Source organism: Lepus europaeus, chromosome 3 (assembly GCF_033115175.1).
Source record: "Lepus europaeus isolate LE1 chromosome 3, mLepTim1.pri, whole genome shotgun sequence".
NCBI lineage: Eukaryota > Metazoa > Chordata > Mammalia > Lagomorpha > Leporidae > Lepus > Lepus europaeus.
Window position 1 is genome coordinate 67925782 of NC_084829.1, and position 20061 is coordinate 67945842.

Genomic DNA, 20061 nt, shown 5'->3' on the forward strand with positions numbered 1-20061 from the left:
GATTCATGTTTGGCTTTTGTGTATGTATGTTGTTCTTAGCTCAGGCACGCTTATTTGATTTTTACAAATAACACTACTTTCAAAGCATTTACAAATTATGATCATATTCATATAGGTGTTAATCTTTTGTTTTTCACTAAAAGGTAATCTAATGGATGCTGGGAGCAGTTTGAAAAGGGACTTTGCCTGAACTTATTTCAGATAGACTACTACAGTTAAGAATATAAATATAAGATACAAGTACAGCTCTTGGACCATGAGCCCTTCTGTGCTCCATATCCCATATAATACTGTAGCCTTAAAAATTACCTTAGTTATTACAATAGTACTTTTATCATTTCTTCTTTTAATTATGTTGATTTGGATGTTTTATAAGGAAGGCTAGTAACAAAGCTAGTATCTTCCCTCCCCCCTTTTCTCTCCCACCCACCCACCCACTCGTTGGTTGTTAAAAAGATCATTGCTCTTTGAAAAGCTTAACATCTCTATGCTTCTGTAGATATAAATATAGTTGTCTTATCTGTGGAGGCAAGTAGAACCAGACTGTGTTAAAAATCATATAATATGGGATCTCATTGCATTCTAAAAAAGATTTATTGCTTTTTAAAAGCTTTAGTTTATAAAAGTCATGCAAAAGCTGCTGTGTAATTTCTCATGTGATGTGGTTAATTATAGGCCTCACGTGCTGGTAGGTGACAAATGATAAAGCTTTACATTAAGCTTTTCATTATTAGTATTTTTTGTCTTATCTGAAAACTTTAATTACTTCAGTTCCATGCGATCTATTGTGTGCCGAAGCTAATCAGCAGTTCTGCTTTGAGCTTTTCAAAGTTTTTGCTCCTGTCAGTGGTGTGTGTTTGAAACTGGAAGATTTTGTTCTTTGGGAGTAGATATTAATTTAATTGTCTCTGAAATGGTATCTTTAAAGAAAAGGAAGAAAATCTTAATATATAAACAACATGTTAAAAGATAAAGCATGTAATAATTAAAAATTTTTCTGGGCCCATAGAGTACCAATTGTTAGTTTTGGCATTGGAGAAAATTAGGGTTGCTACAGTGAATGCTTTGTTAACTATAGGCATGGAGAAGAATCTAGGATATTTTGATGTCTGTGTACTAAATCCTAAATCAGCCACTTAAACTTGAATTGTAATTAATACAATGAATCTTCAGGAAGTTACTAGAAAAATCACATTATGAAAATACTGTGTGTGGATTTCAAAATATTTTTACACCAAAATTTCTTTTAATTCTGTTTTTCCACAAATTGAAGTACCCTCTTATAATTCTTACATTGATTGTCTGAAAATATTGCTGTTTCTAATTTTTAAAATCATGTTATTGATCTACATCAGTGTAACTATATCCTTACATCTCAAATGATATTTGGAGACTGGCAGATGAAGATATATATTTTCTAGTTTCTAAATTCACTAATTCTTCTATTGTTTCTTGTTTACATACCTGTATGAGCTTAATGATAATGCAGGGCATTTTAACCCTTAACAATGGTTGCTAAGTAGTTCCCCTCCCTACCACAGTCCCTATCTTTTAAAAGGTTTGCCTGTCAGGGCTGGTGCCATGGCTAAGTAGGTTAAGCATTTAGCTGCAGTGCTGACATCCTATATCAACATCTGTTTGACTCCTGCCTGTTCCACTTCCGCTCTAGCTCTCTGTTGGTGCCCTAGGAACGTGTAGAAGATGTGTGCGTGCTTGGGCCCCTGCATCCGAATGGGAGACCTGGAGGAAGCTGCTGGCTCCTTGCTTCCAGTTGGCCCACCTCCAGCCTTTTGCAGTCGTTTGGGGAGTGAACCAGTGGACGATAGACCTCTCTCTGTCTCTTCCTTTATCTGTCTGTAACTCTGCCTCTGAAGTAAATAAATACAACTTGAAGAAAAAAAAAGTTAGCCTATTAGAATAGCTTTATATTAATAAGAGCAAAAAGTTACATAGCATTCACAATTTATGATGTACTGCTCTTAGTTCTTCACATATACTAATTTATGTATTACAGTAATCCTATGAATTATTAGTATTATTCCCATTTTAAAGGTAATGAAAATACTGCACAGTAGCCATTAATTTTCTTTTCTTTCTCTATAGATTTGCCTGTTTTGGATTTTTCATGTAATTGAAAGAATATATTAGCTTCTTGTGTCTGTTTTATTTCACTTAGAATAAAGCTTTGAAGTTCTCCATGTTGTAACAAACATGAGTCCTTCATTCCTTTGTATAGTTGAAATTTTTTGTTGTGCAGATATTCCACATTTTGTTTACTCATACATCAGTTGATCAATATTTGAGCATTTCTATCTTTGAGCTATTATGAATAGTACTACTATGATTATCATTCCACAAACTTTTACTTGAAAACCTGTCTTCAGTTCTTTCAAGTAAATACTCAAGAGTTGCATGGGCAGGAGGGAGCGTGGAGTGGGAGGAATCAGTATGTTTCTAAATTTGTATAATATAAATTACGTGAAGTTTATATACTTTAGGTAAAATTTTTAAAAAGTTGAAAAAAATTTAAGACAGTCATATGTTTTCTAAGGTAACTGTTTACTGATAAATGTGTCCTCGTATAAATCCATCTTGGCAGTTCTTTTGCCCTCTAACATTGAATAAAATTCAGGAGGCAGTAGCTACGGTTCTTTGAACTCACTACCTGTTTTTGTAAATTAAATTAGAATGCAGCCATGCTAATTCATTAATGTAGTTTCTGTGGCTGCTTTGGAGTCACATGGGCAGATCTAGGTAATGAACATCTACACCAACTGTACTTTAGTTCTTTAAGGTCAAACTAACAATGAAACATTGACTTGCATCTAGGATCTTATTTAAAAAAAATGTGTGAGGACATTCTTGCTCTATGAGGCATGCAGGAATTGAGAACACAGGACTGGCATTGTGGTACAGTAAGTTAGGCAGCCTCTAAAACAATGAGTGCGAGTTCAAGCCCCAGCTGCTCTGCTTCCAGTTCAGCTGAACATGACCCTAGTACTTGGGCTCCTGCCATGTGGGAGACCGTGATGGGGTTCCTGGCTTCTGGTTTGGGCCTGGCGCAGGCCTGGCTGTAGTCCATTTGGGGAGTGAACTAGTAGATGGAAGATCTCTTGAACTCTGTTCTGCTCTGCCCTCTCCTTTGCCCCTCCTTTCACTCTCTCTCTCTGTCTCATTGCCTTTCAAATAAATAAATGGATATTTTAAAAAACAAAAAAGGAAGCTGAGAACAACCAAGGACTTGGCATGTGTCCTAGATCACAGTCCTTTGGGTGAATCCCTTGAAATTTAAAAAACTGATTTTATGGCATGTAATGATTGTTTTTTTTTTTTTTTTTAATTTATTTTTTTGAAAGGCAGAGTTACAGAGAGACAAAGGCAGAGTGAGAGAGAGAAAGATCTTCCATCCGCTGGTTCACTCTCCAAATGGCTGCAGTAGCCAGAGCTGGGCCCATCTTAAGTGGGGAGCCAGGAGCTTCTTCTGGGTTTCCCACATTGCACCATCTTCTGTTGCTTTCCCAGGCCATAACAGAGAGTTGGATCAGAAGTGGAGCAGCTGGGTCTTGAACTGGCGTCCATATGGGATGCTGGCACTGCAGTTGGTGGCTTTACCAGCTACACTACAGCTCTGGCACCAAAGTTTTCCTGTTTTAATAATGTATTTTATTTATTTTAAAGATTTATTTATTTATTTGCAAGTCAGAGTTACACAGAGAGAGGAGAGGCAGAGAAAGAGAAGTCTTCCATGCGCTGGTTCACTCCCCAATTGGCTGCAACGGCCGGAGCTGTGCTGATCTGAAGCCAGGAGCTGGGAGCTTCTTCTGGGTATCTCACAGGGGTGCAGGGGCCCAAGGACTTGGGCCATCTTCCACTGCTTTCCCAGGCTATAGCAGAGAGCTGGATTGGAATTGGAGCAGCTGGGTCTCAAACCGGTGCCCATATGAGATCACGGTGCTTCAGGCCAGGGCATTAACCCACTGCGCCAACAGCAGCACCAGCCCAAATAATGTATTTTATTATGTCTTTGTAAAACAGTTGTAGCAACATATCAGTTTGACCTCATGTCATTTTAAAAAATTGTTTACTTGTGTAATTTTTGAAAACATTTCTTATAATATGTAGAAACCTTGGTTTTAACTTTTTTTTTTTTTTGACAGGCAGAGTTAGACAGTGAGAGAGAGAGAGAGAGAAAGGTCTTCCTTTTTCCGTTGGTTCACCACCACCCCCCCCCAAATGGCCGCTACAGCTGGCGCTGCGCCCATCCGAAGCCAGGAGCCAGGTGCTTCCTCCTGGTCTCCCACACGGGTGCAGGGCCCAAGTACTTGGGTCATCCTCCACTGCCTTCCTGGGCCACAGCAAAGAGCAAGACTGGAAGAGGAGCAACCGGGACAGAATCAGGTTCCCCAACTGGGACTAGAACCTCGGGTACCATCACCGCAGGCAAAGGATTAGCCTAGTGAGCCGCGGCGCCAGTGGTTTGAACTTACTACTTTCTCTGTTCTTCAACCTTGCAAGGAAAAAATTGGCCTGTATTCTAATACACAAGGAATCCTATATGACACACTAAGAGACAGCACGAATGATAGAGAATAATATAGTGATTGGAATCACAGTTACTTTTTTCTTTTTTTTTTTTACAGGCAGAGTTAGAGAGAGAGAGAGACAGAGAGAAAGGTCTTCCTTCCGTTGGTTCACCCCCCTGGAATCACAGTTACTTAATTTTTCTGATTCTTTATGATGTGAAAATAATTTTTTATATCACTGGTTTGTGAGAGAAATTAGAGGAAGCAGAATATGTAAAACATATAGCACACAGGGTCTTATACATTGTGTATACTGCACAGATGTTAGTTTCTTTAATACTTTTTTTAATACTTCTTAATACTGAAAACCCAGAATGAACTTGAATTTAGAGTTTGCTAATGAGGGTGATAGTAGTGGAGGGATTAAGAATTGTGGTAGTTACTTTTCTTTCTAGAATTGGGTTGGGTGGTTTTTGATAAATAAGCAAATAAGAAAGAGGTAGACTTTGGGAGAAAGAAAAATGGGATACAGAATTTAGTTGAAGAATTAGTGCTAAGGAAAGTAATAGGTTGGGGAGCAGGAAATTTAAATTTGGAATCTAGACTTTGTAGAAAGGAGTAAATAAAGGCAAGTGGCCATTGTTACCACACTCATACTTTTCCTTAAGTTACTTGTTTTCAGAGCGGTGGAATTTTTCATCCGAGATAAATATGAAAAGAAGAAATACTACGATAAAAATGCTATAGCTGTTACTAATGTAAGTAAAATCTTTATCACCAATTGATGTTTGTTGAGTGGGTTTAAAACTTTTAACGTTCAATACAACCCAATTTGTTTGTTGTAAAAAGTGCTAGTTAAATATGTTTAAATATTTGAATACAAGAAATTCTTTGGTCATGAAATGTTGAACTCTTGCAAAGCAGAACTCCCAGTTTAGAGAGGAGCATATTCTAAATGAATCTGATAATTACATATGTGGCACTTAATTAACTTTATGAAATTTGAAGAAGATAAAGTGACTAAATGCAAAAAGGAGAGATGATTATTTTCTAGATTCTGAAAACGCAGGAAAAAGAAAACAGGCAGTTCTATTTTCCCTGGAGGCTTTGATGAATTTGCTGAGTAGTAGCCTAGGAATATATTAAAAGGTGGCATTTGAGCTGGTTATTATCAAGCATTTTAGTTGAGAACTTATTGTAATAATCAAATATATCAGCTATTTTTTTTTTCCTGACTAAATGTTTCTATCCCACTTAATTATAGTTTAAGGCTAATTGCCTTTCTTATTGAAATCATTTCTTGGCCTTTGATTCCTAGATTAATAAGCAAGCTATAAATCAGTTAATCTTCTGGTTGAAGTCATATCTCAAGGAACTTAGAAGACAATATATATAGTTTCATCTCCTTTTGCATGCAAACTGGGTTTTCCTTCAAGTCCATATGGAGAGGCAATATACTATAATATTCAAATCTTAACAAAGTAATATTTCAGTGCATTGTCTTTGACCATGGAAAAAACTTGTTTAGAAAGTTTTAAATTATCATTAGTGTATATTTTGGAATGAAGACATCCCTCTGAGTAGTTTGATCTGCAGTACAGTGAGTATGAAATGAAATATGAAAGACTGATAAAAATGAACAATTTGTTGAACATTATATTTTAAAATATCCATAAATTTAAGGTTAACTTAAGCATTGTAGAGCGAGGAAGTACTAGTACTTTAAAGCATAAGTAGCATATTTTCATATGAAATGTTAAATAATTTAGTATATTTTATAAAACATACTACCTTATATGTATTATTCTTTTTAAAATCCTAAATATTTTTATTGTTGTTTTGTTATATTTGTATTTGTAGAATTTTTTTTCCTTGGCAACAGTTTGAAAGTTATTTTTATGTAGTAAAATACAGGAAAACAGTTTTATCTTTGGCAACTGTGACAAATGTTATTATGGAGCTTGATTTGATAATAGTATGTTAACTAGGAGAATTTATTCACTCATGGATGTGTGATGGAATAAAATATTTAAAGATTAAATGTAAAGATGCATGTAACTAGTCTTCAGATGATTCAGGGAAATCTGGCAGCTGTGGGTTGTATGTGTTGTGTGTGGATATATGTGAGAGTGTGTGTATGTCTAGGGAGAGAACAGTGTTAATGTTTGGTGAATAGTAGTGATGCTTATGGAGGTAATTGTTCTACAATTATTCCAGTTTTTATACACTTGAGAATAAAAATTTTATGGCATAGGTTGCTTACTGTTCGGTTTATGTTATTAATGAAATTAAAATTTGGAAAAATCAAAAATATAAATCACATTTACTCAAGGGAAAATATATCCCACCTATTCCTTTCTAAGCAAAATAATGATTGAAGAAAATGAGTTTATATTGTAGGGAAGTTCAGAGTAATTTTCCTTTTTTATGTTGGTTACTGTGCAAGTAACTATGATAGTGAGAGTTACATTATATTATATATTTATGTCCAGTGTTTTGTCTTCAGTAATGGATTGGGCATTTATTCAGATAACTTTAAAAAACATTATGCTCTCAGTCTTCTAAGTAGTAAAACAAAGTGGATATGATCCTTGCTTTCAGAGAGCTTTATCATAGTGGAGATAAGACCAGATTTAAAGAGTTAACACAGTATGAGGCAAAATATAAGGAACTTGTATCTAAGGTATTTAAGGCGCATTAGATCACTTACTGAATATCTAAAGAGAAATAGTTTGAAAACTAGTTGTACTCTGATAGAGATGTCTTGAGTGGCTGTTAAATAAGATTCATGTGACTGTTACCCTCATATTAAATGACACTGCTGTGGATTTTGTATTTTTTGGTCTGATTTTTTTAGTTTGTCTCCTCTTGTTTCTACTACTGTTTTTTTAGCAGTATATGTTGCTGCCCTTAATTTTCTAATTTTCAACAATGGCATTGCAGGAAGGACCTAAAGATAGAACCTTTTTCTCTGTGTAAAGCAGAGTTTTTTGAATCTTTTCCAAACAAACAACACACATTTCTTGTCCTCTATGATATGAAAGTTTCAAATACAGTAATAAGACACAAAGCAATAAAGAACAGAAAACAATGGCAAGGACTTTTTGCTAATTTTCTAAAATATTGTCTCGCTGCCTTCCATGCTGGTCCCCCCCCCCGCCCCCCCGCAAGAGACTTAGAAAGAGAGACAGAATAAGACTGACAGAAAGAGCTCCCACTCCCTGGTTCACTCCCCAAATGCCTAAAATGGGTCTGGGCCAGGCTTAAAGTGGTAGCTAGGAGCTCAGTCAGGAACTCACTTGAGCTGTCATCTGCTGCTTCCTAGGTCTACATTAGCAGGAAGCTGGAAACAAAGAGCCAGAGGTGGCTATTGAATCCAAGCAGTCTAATAATACAGGATGAGGGCATCTTAACCAGTAGGCCAAATGCCTACCCCCCAGGTTGTTTAATGTGTTTCTGAACTTGGTCTCATCAGAATGCATCATAGAGAGTGTGAGATGGGATAGGATAGAACCTCTGCCATTCTTATGGATTTATTTACAGTTGTGTAGAGTGGCTTCAGCAAGCTATTCTTAAGTATGGTGTCTGGTCATATAAACATCTTAATTCTGAGAAAATAGAGGCTTATATGTATTGTTTTCATGGAAGGAATTAGTGGTATAGACTTTATAATCTTGATTATGGTATGTTACTGTAAACATAAATTATGAGAAGAGACTTAAAGGGGAAAAGCAAAGTTTAGATAAAGGCAGAAACAAAGGAAACTATGTTCTAAGTATAAGTGCTTTTGTATTGGAAAGAATTTTCACTGGTTGGTAGTCTCAAACAGAAAAAGAGGTATTTTAGGTATTTCTCTTTTTGTATACTCTAAAGTGACTATATGGTGCTGGATACTTTGTGTTTATTTGTGTTAACTTTTTAAAAAAAATTTTTTTTAAAGATTTATTTATTTGAAAGAGTTACACAGAGAGAGAAGAGGCAGAGAGAGAGAGAGGTCTTCCATCCAATGGTTCACTCCTCAGTTGGCTGCAATGGCTGGAACTGCACTGATCTAAAGCTAGGAGCCAGGAGCTTCTTCCAGGTCTCCCATGTGGGTACAGGGGCCCAAGGACTTGGGCCATCTGCTGCTGCTTTCCCAGGCCATAGCAGAGAGCTGGATCAGAAGAGGAGCAGCCAGGACTAGAACTGGTGCCCATATGGGATGCCAGCGCTTCAGGCCAGGGTGTTAACCCACTGCACCACAGCGCCGGCCCCTTGTATTAACTGTAAATACTTTCTTCCCTTCTTCCCAAGGTATGTGTTAACCACTTATTTTGAGCTTAGGTAAGGAGTGACAGAGACTGCTGGTGAAGTCCCCTTGGATTTTCAACTCCATTTATTCATTTAGTTATGCAACAAACATTACTAAATATATGCCATGTGCAAAGCACTGAAATTGAAAAAACTTTTATCCAAAAATAGCTTACTCTCAAACATTTCAGCAATACAGTGTACATGTAAAATGAATTATATTCTAAGGTAGAATATGGTCATTGTTAAAACAGAAAATGCTGAGGGAACACAGAATTTAGGTAGCAGTATTTTCTACTACAACTCTTACAGGATATATGTTTGAAATGATCCTTAATAGAGAAGTAAGATTTCAGCCAAAAGGAAATACACTGATATGCAAGAAGAAGAGGTTGAAAATACAGAAGAGACATCTTATGCTGATGGAACACTTTATGACATCAGTTCTAAAATGAGATGAGGTGGAAGAAAAGTTCAAGTGTGTCATTTGGTGTTTGAGATTTGGTGAGTGGACCATGAGGTGAGTGAGAAAGAAGACTTTTGGGTGTGTAAACGAGGAGAAGAGAATAAATGCAGTTTGAGGAGGCAAGTCTCGAAACGCAGATGGGGATTTGTGGAGGACTTGAAAGCCTGACTGCTCAGAATTTGGCACTTTTTTGACTAACGGATAGTTACTATATTAATTTTATTAGCCATTTAACAAATTACAGAAATTTAATGTCTAACAAAATACAGATTTACTATCTTACATTTCTTTATGTCAGGAATTTGGGCATAAGTATGTTTTCTGATCAGGATTTTAGTAGGCCAAAATCAGAGTTGTCCAAAACTGTGGTCCTCCCTGAGGTTCAGAATCTTCTTTCAAGTTCACAGTTATTGTCAATATTCATTTCCTTATTGCTGTATGAATGACTGAGGTCCCATGTTCTTGGCTAATGCCAGCTGGCACCCACTGTCAATTCCTAAGGGCTACTCTTGGGCCTTTGCTGGATAATCCCATCACCTCAAAGCATTTCTCTCACAGTTCAGATCTCTTTTTTCAGAAAGGGACTACTGTCTTTTTTTTTGTTTTTAAATTTTATTTATTTATTTTTTATTTTTGACAGGTAGAGTGGACACTGAGAGAGAAAGAGACAGAGAGAAAGGTCTTCCTTTACCGTTGGTTCACCCTCCAATGGCCGCTGTGGCCAGCGCGTTGCTGCCGGCGCACCACGCTGATCTGAAACCAGGAGCCAGGTGCTTCTCCTGGTCTCCCATGCAGGTGCAGGGCCCAAGGACTTGGGCCATCCTCCACTGCACTCCTGGGCCATAGCAGAGAGCTGGAAGAGGGGCAACCGGCACAGAATCCGGCGCCCCAACTGGGACTAGAACCCGGGGTGCCTGCGCCGCAGGCGGAGGATTAGCCTATTGAGCCATGGTGCTGGCCAGAACTACTGTCTTTTAAGGACTTACCTGATTAGGTTAGACCAGTTCAGAATAATCTTTAGATTAATTCATCATCAATAGATTTAGGATCTTAATTATTTCTGTACAATTCCTTCTCCTTCACCATTTAATAACCTAATCCAGGGAGTGCCATCCATTGTATTCATAGAATTGCCTATAGTCAAGGGGAAGGCATCATTAGTGTGTATACACCTAGAGGATGGGTATTTTCATGGTTATCTTGGAATTTTGCCCACCACGGGATGCAGAATGAGTCTGCCCTTTCTGGTTGTCCCTTAATTCAATGAGTGGTAGGGAAAGTTTGAAACACATTTACTGTTCAAATCTGACCTGTCTGCACTAGCTCACTTAACCAACAGTGAATCACAATAGGAAGCACAATGATGAAGGGAGTCCCACATCTAGCAAGTCTTTAGTAATCCTTGACATACTCTAAATGCTCCTATTTCCAATTTTATTTTTATGTTCTGCTTCTATGGAGTTGGAACAGTGAAATCCTTATTACAGATTATCATCTTCTGAAGTGATTTTGTAGCCTTTTAATTTTTTTCTTTCTACATAAAATAGATTTCTAGCAAGTAAATATCCAATAGGACTAATCAGCTTTAAGTCAAGGTATAAGGCATAGTTTTGACCCTGAAAGAATGACCCTGCATTTCTTTGTAATGTGTGTATTTTCTTATATGTGCAACTGTCATTAGTAATTATTATTAGCTAATTTACACAATTAGAGCAATGTGCAAGGGAAAAAAACTACAGTATATACTCTTGTGTTATGATTTAAGAATTACTCTTGTAACTAATGTAACAAGCAAATTGAAGGAGGACTTATTACCTTGCAGCGTTATTTTGACATTTTATTATGACCAATCTGTAACTGTGCCATCTCTTTTTAAAATTCCTCATAGGCACCATTGATATGGTAAGGCAATACAGAGATGTCAGTTTTATGGTTTCAAAGATCTACACATTTTGTAAACATATTTCAGTTATATTTTTGCAGTAAAGAGAGCAGGAAGATAATGCTTCCATTAAAGTGATCAACTACACATGTAGAAATTGGGTAGGAAGATACGTGAGAAAGTTTTCAGATGAAACCCATTTTTTGTACTTAAATTGCCTCTGCTGCATATATAACTGTCTCTGCTGCATGTGTAACTGCTGCATATGTAACTGTCTCATAATGCTTTGTGATAATTCAGCAAGTACAGCACTGGAAATGGTGCTTGCATGCTGATCTTAGAGGAGGTATATAAATTGCTTTATTGTAAGCTGCTCAGCTGGTAAACTACATTAGTTCTTTTTTTCTCTCAGTTTTTTTGGTTTTCTTAAAATAATTTATTAAAATTTTAATTAACTTTTTTAGCTCTTTTTATTTTTCATTCTTAAAAGTTTTAAGTAAAAATGAAAACTTAGTTGCAGGTCCTTAGTTGCTCAGGTGAGATGTCTTTATGCGAGATGTCTGTATGCTTCCTAGCATCAGTATTTCAGTAATTACATTAACTAGGAAGAAATTATTAGAGAAGCTTGGTTATTTTTCAAATAGTTTGGTAAATTCTTATCTAAATACTTTTAAAATTTTTGTACCCTAGTGAAACCTATGTTAAGTAATGCAATATTCTATACTAAGTCCTCTCAGAAATTTCACACAGAAATTTTAGGAAAGCAGTGCTTTCCTCTTGATACATTGTTTTCCTTTGTTAACATATATCTAAGTGCTTCTCTAGCTCAGAGACATGCAGGTGTTTGTTTCTTTCCTGTGCCTGTTAGTTCTGATTCCTTTCTTTTTGTCCTTTTCTCCTTATTTTTCCACCTGCGTTCCACAGATTTCCTCCTCTGATGCTCCTCCTCAGCCTTTGGTGTCCTCTCCTTCTCTGCAAACTGCTGCTGAGAAGAGCAAACTGGAGGTATGGGAGTGTTTAGCTGGCTGCATTTTGTAGCACTCAGTGGTAAATGACCTTCCTTCTGCAATGTGCTGTAACTTCAGAGTGCTGTAATGATTGTTACATATTTTAAAAGTGATTTATTTATGTTCATTTTATTTGAAAAACAGAGGCAGAGATATCTTTCAGTTGACTGATTCATATCCTGAATGCCCCCAACAGCTGACAGTGGGCTAGGCTGAATACAGGAGACTAAAACTGAATTCCGATCTTCATTGTGGTTGGCAGGGACCAAAGTTCTTGAGCCATCACCTGCAGCTCATGTTAATATTGAGCTGCTTCCCAAAGAATACATTAGCAGAAAGCCATATTAGAAGTGCAGGAACCAGGACCTGAACCAAGCACTCTGATGTGGGATATGGGCATCCCAAGCAGTGACTTACCTGCTGAGTCAAATGCCTACCCCGTTTATATTTTGAATGAATCCTAGTATTAAATGTGTTAAATGCAAAAATTTCTAAAATATTTTCCACAGACATATTTAAAAATATTTGTTTAATTTCAGAATGACTGATTTATTGGTGCCATAGATATATCTCAACAGTTAAGAAGCGTTTAGTTTGTTTTTGTTACGTCTTTTACTACCTTATTCTGTATAGGAACTTTTTGATCTTTTAGAAAAATCTGATTAACTTTTTTCTATGATTCTGTTATAACCGCAGGCAGAAAGTTAATGCCAAGTTCCTTTATTTAAACAGTAGATGGATAAAATGTATGTTGTAAGGGATCATGAATTTGGACTCTTCTACAATAATGGTTAGAATACATTGTGGGTGTGGGTGGTTAGGCTGCAAAAGCGATCCTTACCCTGATGTGTTTTTAGCATCAACCCTACAAGTATTTGACAGTTTGTTTCCTTTAACTATCCTTTTCTTTTGTGTTGCATTTATCTTAACTGTATTAGTTGAGGCATTCTTTCATTTTTCCTATGCTACTCATTGATAAATGGTATAATTTCAAATGAGGGGTACAGTGACAAAGATACAGCCCCTTCCCTAAAAGAACTTCCAGACTAATGGATGAAAACAAATTACTACACAGCATTCATAGTGCAATAAAATAAGTGCCATGATTGAGGTACACTTATTGTGTTACTGTTAACACAGGAGGCATCCTTTTGATTCGTCTTGCACTCTGAATGAGCATAAGGTATAAGGATTAGGTGGCTTGTGAAGAAACATGGGTAAAGTGCAGCATTTGGGGCATTGCAAGTTGAATGGTATGGCTTAAAATAGGAGTTGGGCAGGGTGAAAAGTTGGGGAGAGAGCCAGCCCCTTGGGAGCTCAGTGAAGGAGTTAGATCATCCTTCTGAAGGTCCAGATGCTTTAATGATAAAGCTTAAGTGGGGAAGGACTGACGGGATCAGATTTTTTGGTTGTAACACTGTTCTCTCGCTTTATGGATATTAAATTTTGTGATGATGAGTGAAGAAGAGGCTTTTGGATCTGTTGCTTGAATCCAAGAATAAACTGATGGAACATGTACTAAATTGGAAACAGAGAAATGAGAATAAAAGTGTGGTTTTAAGAGATCTGAAGAAGATTGAATCCATGGGAGTTAGCCATTGATGAATTGTGGAAGCATTTTGAGAAGGCTTGTGACTTGAGTATCTCCATTGAAAGTGGTGTGATTTAGTCAGGTAAGGATTCAAACCAAAGGGAAGGAAGAGATTGGAGGAAAATAAAGAAAAATCAGAAGATTTAAAACTTGGACATGTTGCGTATGACTATGCAAGATCTAGGTGTCTAGGTTGGATATACATATAGGTGTGTAGTCCAGAGGAAGGAGCCAGGCTGCAGAGAGAAAAGGGGGATAGGGGAGGAGAGGGACACTGCGCAGAGCAGAGAAAGGAAGCTTGTGAGATTTGAGTGACAGTTTTGGAGCAGAAAGGGCAGAGTTAGAAGTGTATAGGCTTGGGTGATTTACCTGTAGTGGTTTAGGTTAGCAGGCAGGCTCAGGAAAGGAAATCTCCAGGAACATGGGGGTTGCTATGAGAAAATCAAAGGAGGCTGAAGACCAAGTCTGACCTTTTGAAAATTTTCATTGAAGATGTTTCTCACCTGCGAAAGGGAATGGAAAATCTTGGGTTATACTTTTAAGCTATGTTGTTTCTGCCTCAAGTCTCTGAAAAAAGTGGTATAATCTAGTGGTCTTCAAAGTCTAGTGTCTGTAACCCAGGCAGTCCATTTGGAATATCTGTTTGTGCTTTTTCCATTATCCTTTTAAAATCTGTATTTTTATGTTTTATAATGTGTATATTATATTGTTATATATGTATCATAAGTAAATCTACACATACGATGGTGTATACATGCTGATAATTCTTAGGAGTACCTAATCAACAATTTTGGAAACTATCTTTTTTTTTTTTTTTTTTGACAGAGTGGACAGTGAGAGAGAGACAGAGAGAAAGGTCTCCCTTTTTTGTTGGTTCACCCCCCCCAAATGGCCGCTGCGGCTGGCGCACTGCGCTGATCCGAAGCCAGAGCCAGGTGCTTCTCCTGGTCTCCCATGCAGGTGCAGGGCCCAAGGACTTGGGCCATCCTCCACTGCACTCCCGGGCCACGCAGAGAGCTGGACAGGAAGAGGAGCAACCAGGACAGAATCCGGTGCCTTGACCGGGACTAAAACCCGGGGTACCGGCGCCACAAGTGGAGGATTAGCCTAGTGAGCCACGGCGCCAGCTGGAGACTATCTTTAATGGAATCTCTCATGTATAATTTTATTATAATGAACCCAATATGTACTTTTCTCTATATATATCAACTTGAAGGTTGATACCAGTTTTCTTGCACTGGAGGTCTGCCATTTTCCTGCAACATTTATATGTGTAGCAACCCAGATTTCAGGAACTGCCATTTTATGATACCAAATACTACCATATTTTGTTCAGAAAATAGTTCAGGACATCTCAGATTCTCACAGTATTCTTTGATCATTTAGCAGCTTCTGACTGTATAAATGGGAATCATCATTGGTCAAGCTGTATGATCTGAGTTTAGAGCCATAAAGTTTCTTCAAAGCCTGAATCATAGTACCACTACCAGAATCAGAGTAGATGACAGCCGTATTTTGACAATTGAAATTTCAGAGTTAAGGAGCATCAAATAATTATTTATTTTATATAGTTAATTATTTTAATTTATTTTGAATGATTTCTTATGATGTGTTCCATCATAATTATTAAGTCAAATGTCTTTGTCATTCATGACTTTGGCTTCCCTGAGAAATAACTGTCTTTATGTATGAGGACTGCTCTAACAAAACACCATAGACTGGATAGGCTATAAGTAACAGATGGTGATTTCTTACAGTTTTGGAGGCTAAGAATTCCAGAATCAGGGTTTCAGCAGGTTCAGTGTTTTGTGAGGACCCACTTCTGCTTCATGTGATAACTTCTTGGGACCTCACATGGCAAGAATGAGTAAAGGAGTTTTAAGGGACTTCTTTTGCAAGAACACTAATCCCATTCATTAGAGCTCTATCCTCATAACCTAACCACCTCCCAGTGGCCCCCACCTAATACATCACATTAGGGATTTGGGTTCAACATATGAATTTTTTAAAAGATTTATTTATTTGAAACGCAGAGTTAGAGTGAGAGAATGAGGGTGAGAGAGAGAGAGAGATCTTCCATCCATTGGATCACTCTCCAAATAGTCACAGCAGCCTGGGCTGGGCTAGGCTGAAGCCAGGAGCCAGTAGTTTCTTCCAGGTCTCCCGTGTGGGTACAGGGACACAGGGACCCAGGCACCTGGGTCACCCTCCACTGCTTTCCCAGACCGTATTAGTAGGGAGCTGGTTCAAAAGTGGAGTAGCTGGGATGTGAACCAGTACCCATATGGGATACTGGCATCTAGCATTACAGACAGGGGCCTTACTCATTACGCCACGACACTGGCCCCTCAATATGTGAATTTTAGAGTGCACACAAACATTAAGAGCATACAACTGAGCTGCTATTGAGAAAAACAAACTGGAGGTTTGGTAGTGTTTTAGCTAGTTGTATTATGTAGTACTCAGTAGTAAATGAACTTTGTTTTACAGGGTGCCATGGTTTGGGAGTGCTCATTGTTAACACACACACATATTTAATAATTTGGTTTTATTTATTTTGTATTTTATTTGAAAGGCAGAGAGTTCTTCCATTCTCCACATGCCCACAGCAGCTGTGCCTGGGCCAGACTAGAGCCAGGAGCCAGAAACTCTGCCCACATCTCCTCTGTGGGTGGCAGGGACTCAAGTACTTGAGCCATTAGCTGCTACTGATGAGGGTGTACTTTGCTAGGAAGCTGGATTAGAAGCAGAAGCAGAGGTGGGGCTTGATCCCAGGTATCAGACACAGGACGTGGGTGTCCCGAGCAGCAACATAATCTGGTGCAACATAGCACTTATTGCTGTTACTATTTTTAAACTTAAAGGTTTTTTTTGTTTGTTTTTTTTGAGATGCAGAGAGACACAAAGATAAAAAAGAAAGAGACAGAGTGCTCACATCTACTGTTTCTCCCCCCAAATGACCTGCGACAATCAAGGCCAGGCCATGCTGAAAGCCTGGAACTCAATCCAGGTCTCACATGTAGGCAACAGGAACCCAGCTACCTGAGCCATCACCTGCTTCCTTCCAGGGTGCACATGAGCAGGAAGCTGTAATCAAAAGTGGAGCTTCAAACCCAGCAACCCAGTGTGGCATGTGGGCATCTCAATTAGCATTATTTTTTTTTTTTTTAAAGATTAACTTATTTATTTGAAAGAAAACAAGAGAGAGATTGATTTCTTCCATCCGCTGGTTCACTCCCCACAGGCCTCAATGAGCGGGGCTGGGCCATGCCAGAGCCAGGAGCCAGGAGCTTCATCTTGGTCTTCCATGTGGGTTCAGGGGCCCTCCCAAGAACTTGGGCCATCCTCCACTGCTTTCCCAGGCTATTAGCAGAGAGCTGGATTGGAAGTAGAGCAGTTGGGACACAAACTGGCGCCCAAGTAAGATGCTGGCATTGCAGACAGCGGCTTAACCCACTATGCTACATTGCTGGCCCAGCAAATTGGCATCTTCACCACTAGGTCAAATGCTTGCCTCAGACTTAAAGTTGTATCCTCTCCTGTCCTTCTGGATAATGCAAATTGTGAATATCATAATACCATTATAGTATATCTCAGCTGCCATACACTACTCAATTGGCTCCAGTTCCCAAGCATTATATTTAACATTTTTTTTAAAAAAAAATTGTGTACTTTTTACCTTTTCCTCCAAATATAAAATTCTGGTAATGGACAAAATATTTTGCAGTATTTAAAATTGAAGTGATTTTATTTTTGTCTTCCTGTTTACGTGTTATAATTTGCCTTTACCTGTATGCTAAGGAAATATGTTCCATCAATTGATTTACTCTTTCTCTTTATTTAAAATTCAGTATTACAGATGCTATTAGGAAGCCTATTTTTATATAAGAATGTTGTGAGAATGGAGATCTCATTTGTTGAAACAAACATAAAACAAATACTAACATGTCAGAGAAGTTGTTAATTGTCTCACTTGTCTTAAGTTTTTGAGAGATACGCTTTATTATATCACCAATATGTAATTTCAGTGGGAATATGAATTTTGCTGTGTTTACTTTTATATTTCAGCAGCACCTGTATGTTAGAATCATTGAATATTTCCACCTTTCTAAAATGACCCAAATGATAAAATAAAAATGAGTTAAAAGTTGCCATGTTTTAAAAAGTAAACTTATCAAAAATTTGGGCTATATTTTAGAAAGAAAAGGAAAAAAAAAAGGAAGAGAAAAAGAGAGAAAAGGAGCCAGAAAAGCCTGCAAAGCCACTTACAACTGAAAAGGTAAAATTCTTTTTTAAAAAATGTGCTACCTATATATTAATGACTTGATGGATATTTATGATATAAAAATATTCATTCTTTAAACAAGTAATTATTGAATGATTACTGTGTGCTAAGCATGTCCTTCTGGCTTATTCAGTGTGAATCCATTTAATCCATTATATATGGAGAGCATGGCTCACCCAAGTTTCTCAAGAAGTCATCTTATGAATGGCATAGAGAATGGTATTTTAGCTTTCATACAAAACTTCAGTAGAAATTTAGCAAATGAAAAGATTTTGTACTTGATGGGGCCTTCAGAAAAGATGCTAGTATTTGATAATTTGAAGCATAGTTAGGATTAAGGTGGAAGGTAAGAGTATTATCAATTCAAGAGAACAGCTTGAAGACAAGAATGAGAACTGGAAATAAATAAGGTATGTCTAAAAAAAATAGTCAAGAAAGAAATATGTCAAGTATAGAAAGAAATGAAAATATAAGGTCAGAATGGTAGATTAAACTCAAAATTATTGATGTTTATTGGTTTTGGGGCAGAAAGGCTTCCAAAGTTTCCCTTGGAAGCGCTTTGGGGTTTTAAAGCAAGTGATACCCTTCATTCAGAAGGGTTCTTTTTGAAAGGGTTCTTTTGGCAGTTATATACAGCATGGATGTGATTAGGCAAATAAGAGGTAGGGGCAACATTTTCTAAATGTTTTTCTAAAAAGAGTGTTTATATATATAATTATGGTGGTTTTCCTCTCATTTACTGGAATAGTCTCTGCTTTCTAAAACTTATAAGCGAGCCTTTGATACTAATGTCCTAAGTACCCCAGGACTCCCCATTCTTGAGATTGATAATCAGAACGGTCTGTCATGGCCCTTAACCAGCCTTCTAGCATTCACTTTCCTCCATTCTTTACACCAGACTTGTCCACTTGCACCTAACTGTACTGTCCATCTCTACTAAATTATTTTGCCAATAACACCCCCCCCCTTATATAAACCTATTCATTTTACATTTCTGTAAAACCCCTCTACATATCTTAGGTATGGTTTCTCCTTTTCTCAAAATTCTGGTAACATTGCTTCACACTTGATTTTATTACTTCTTACCTTGTATTATCTTTTGCTTGCATTGTTAGGTAAATGTCTAATATAGATACATATATATTTCGTATCCTGAGACTATCTGTCATCCAGTTTGGGCTACGTCTTAATATTTCTTTGTATTTCTAACAGTTTCTTTTGAATAGCAGATGCCTAGGATAAATACATGCAGATTGGTTAGTTGTTACTTGTTTCTTAATTCCTGTTGGTGTCTTGATTCCAAGGTCATGTAGAAAGGTTAGTAAAACCAAGCTATGTATTAAATACTAAAGACTCTAAAATTACCCTGCTACATGGATTCTTTGAAATATTTTAAGTAATTTGTTGAACATTTAATTGAGAGACAAAAGAGAACAAGAGATCTCCTCTACCCTGTTGGTTCACTCTGAGGTGTGCACAGTGGCCTGTGGTGGGCCATGCCTCAAGCTGGGAGCTGGAAACACAATCCAGGTCTTCCTGGATTAGAAGTAACAGGGTAACAGGGATCCAATTGTTTGAGCTGTCAACACTGCCTCTGAGGGTCTGCTTAGCAGGAATCTGGAGCTAACAACCAAACCCACGTACTCTGAAATGGATGCAGTCTTCTTAACCATTAGGCAAAATACCTGCCCCTGAAAAAAAAATTTTTTTTTAAATCTTAACATGCTATTTTCAGTGAAGCTGTTTTTGTTTTCAAATTTATTTACTTTTTTTCTGAAGAGCTTTCTCTTATATTTTATTTATTAATATATAGAAAACAGATTTCATGAATGTCTTATATATGATTTCCAAGAATGCAGTGATACTTTCCTCCTCTCTCCTCCTTCTCTTTCTTCCTTTTTTTTTCTTTTAACTTTTTGCCATAGCATACCTTCAATTTATTTTATCACAGGCTCAATGGTTCTCTAAACAAAGATCTTGGTCTACAGGTAAAAGATAGATACATCACTGTTCCTCA

At 37.4% G+C, this 20061-nt stretch overlaps 1 protein-coding gene across 4 annotated transcripts in view; it reads left to right on the forward strand.

Moving 5' to 3' along the window:
• The window catches only part of SMAP1 (small ArfGAP 1), a 170013-nt gene that overhangs the window by 87939 nt on the left and 62013 nt on the right, over nt 1-20061 (forward strand). For 2 of the 4 annotated variants that reach the window (XM_062186342.1, XM_062186345.1), the window contains exons 4-6: nt 5206-5281; nt 12086-12166; nt 17958-18038. In XM_062186342.1, the coding sequence (XP_062042326.1) occupies nt 5206-5281; nt 12086-12166; nt 17958-18038 (238 nt within the window). The remainder of the gene's footprint in view (nt 1-5205; nt 5282-12085; nt 12167-17957; nt 18039-20061) is intronic. The other 2 variants (XM_062186343.1, XM_062186344.1) reach the window with 2 other exon arrangements.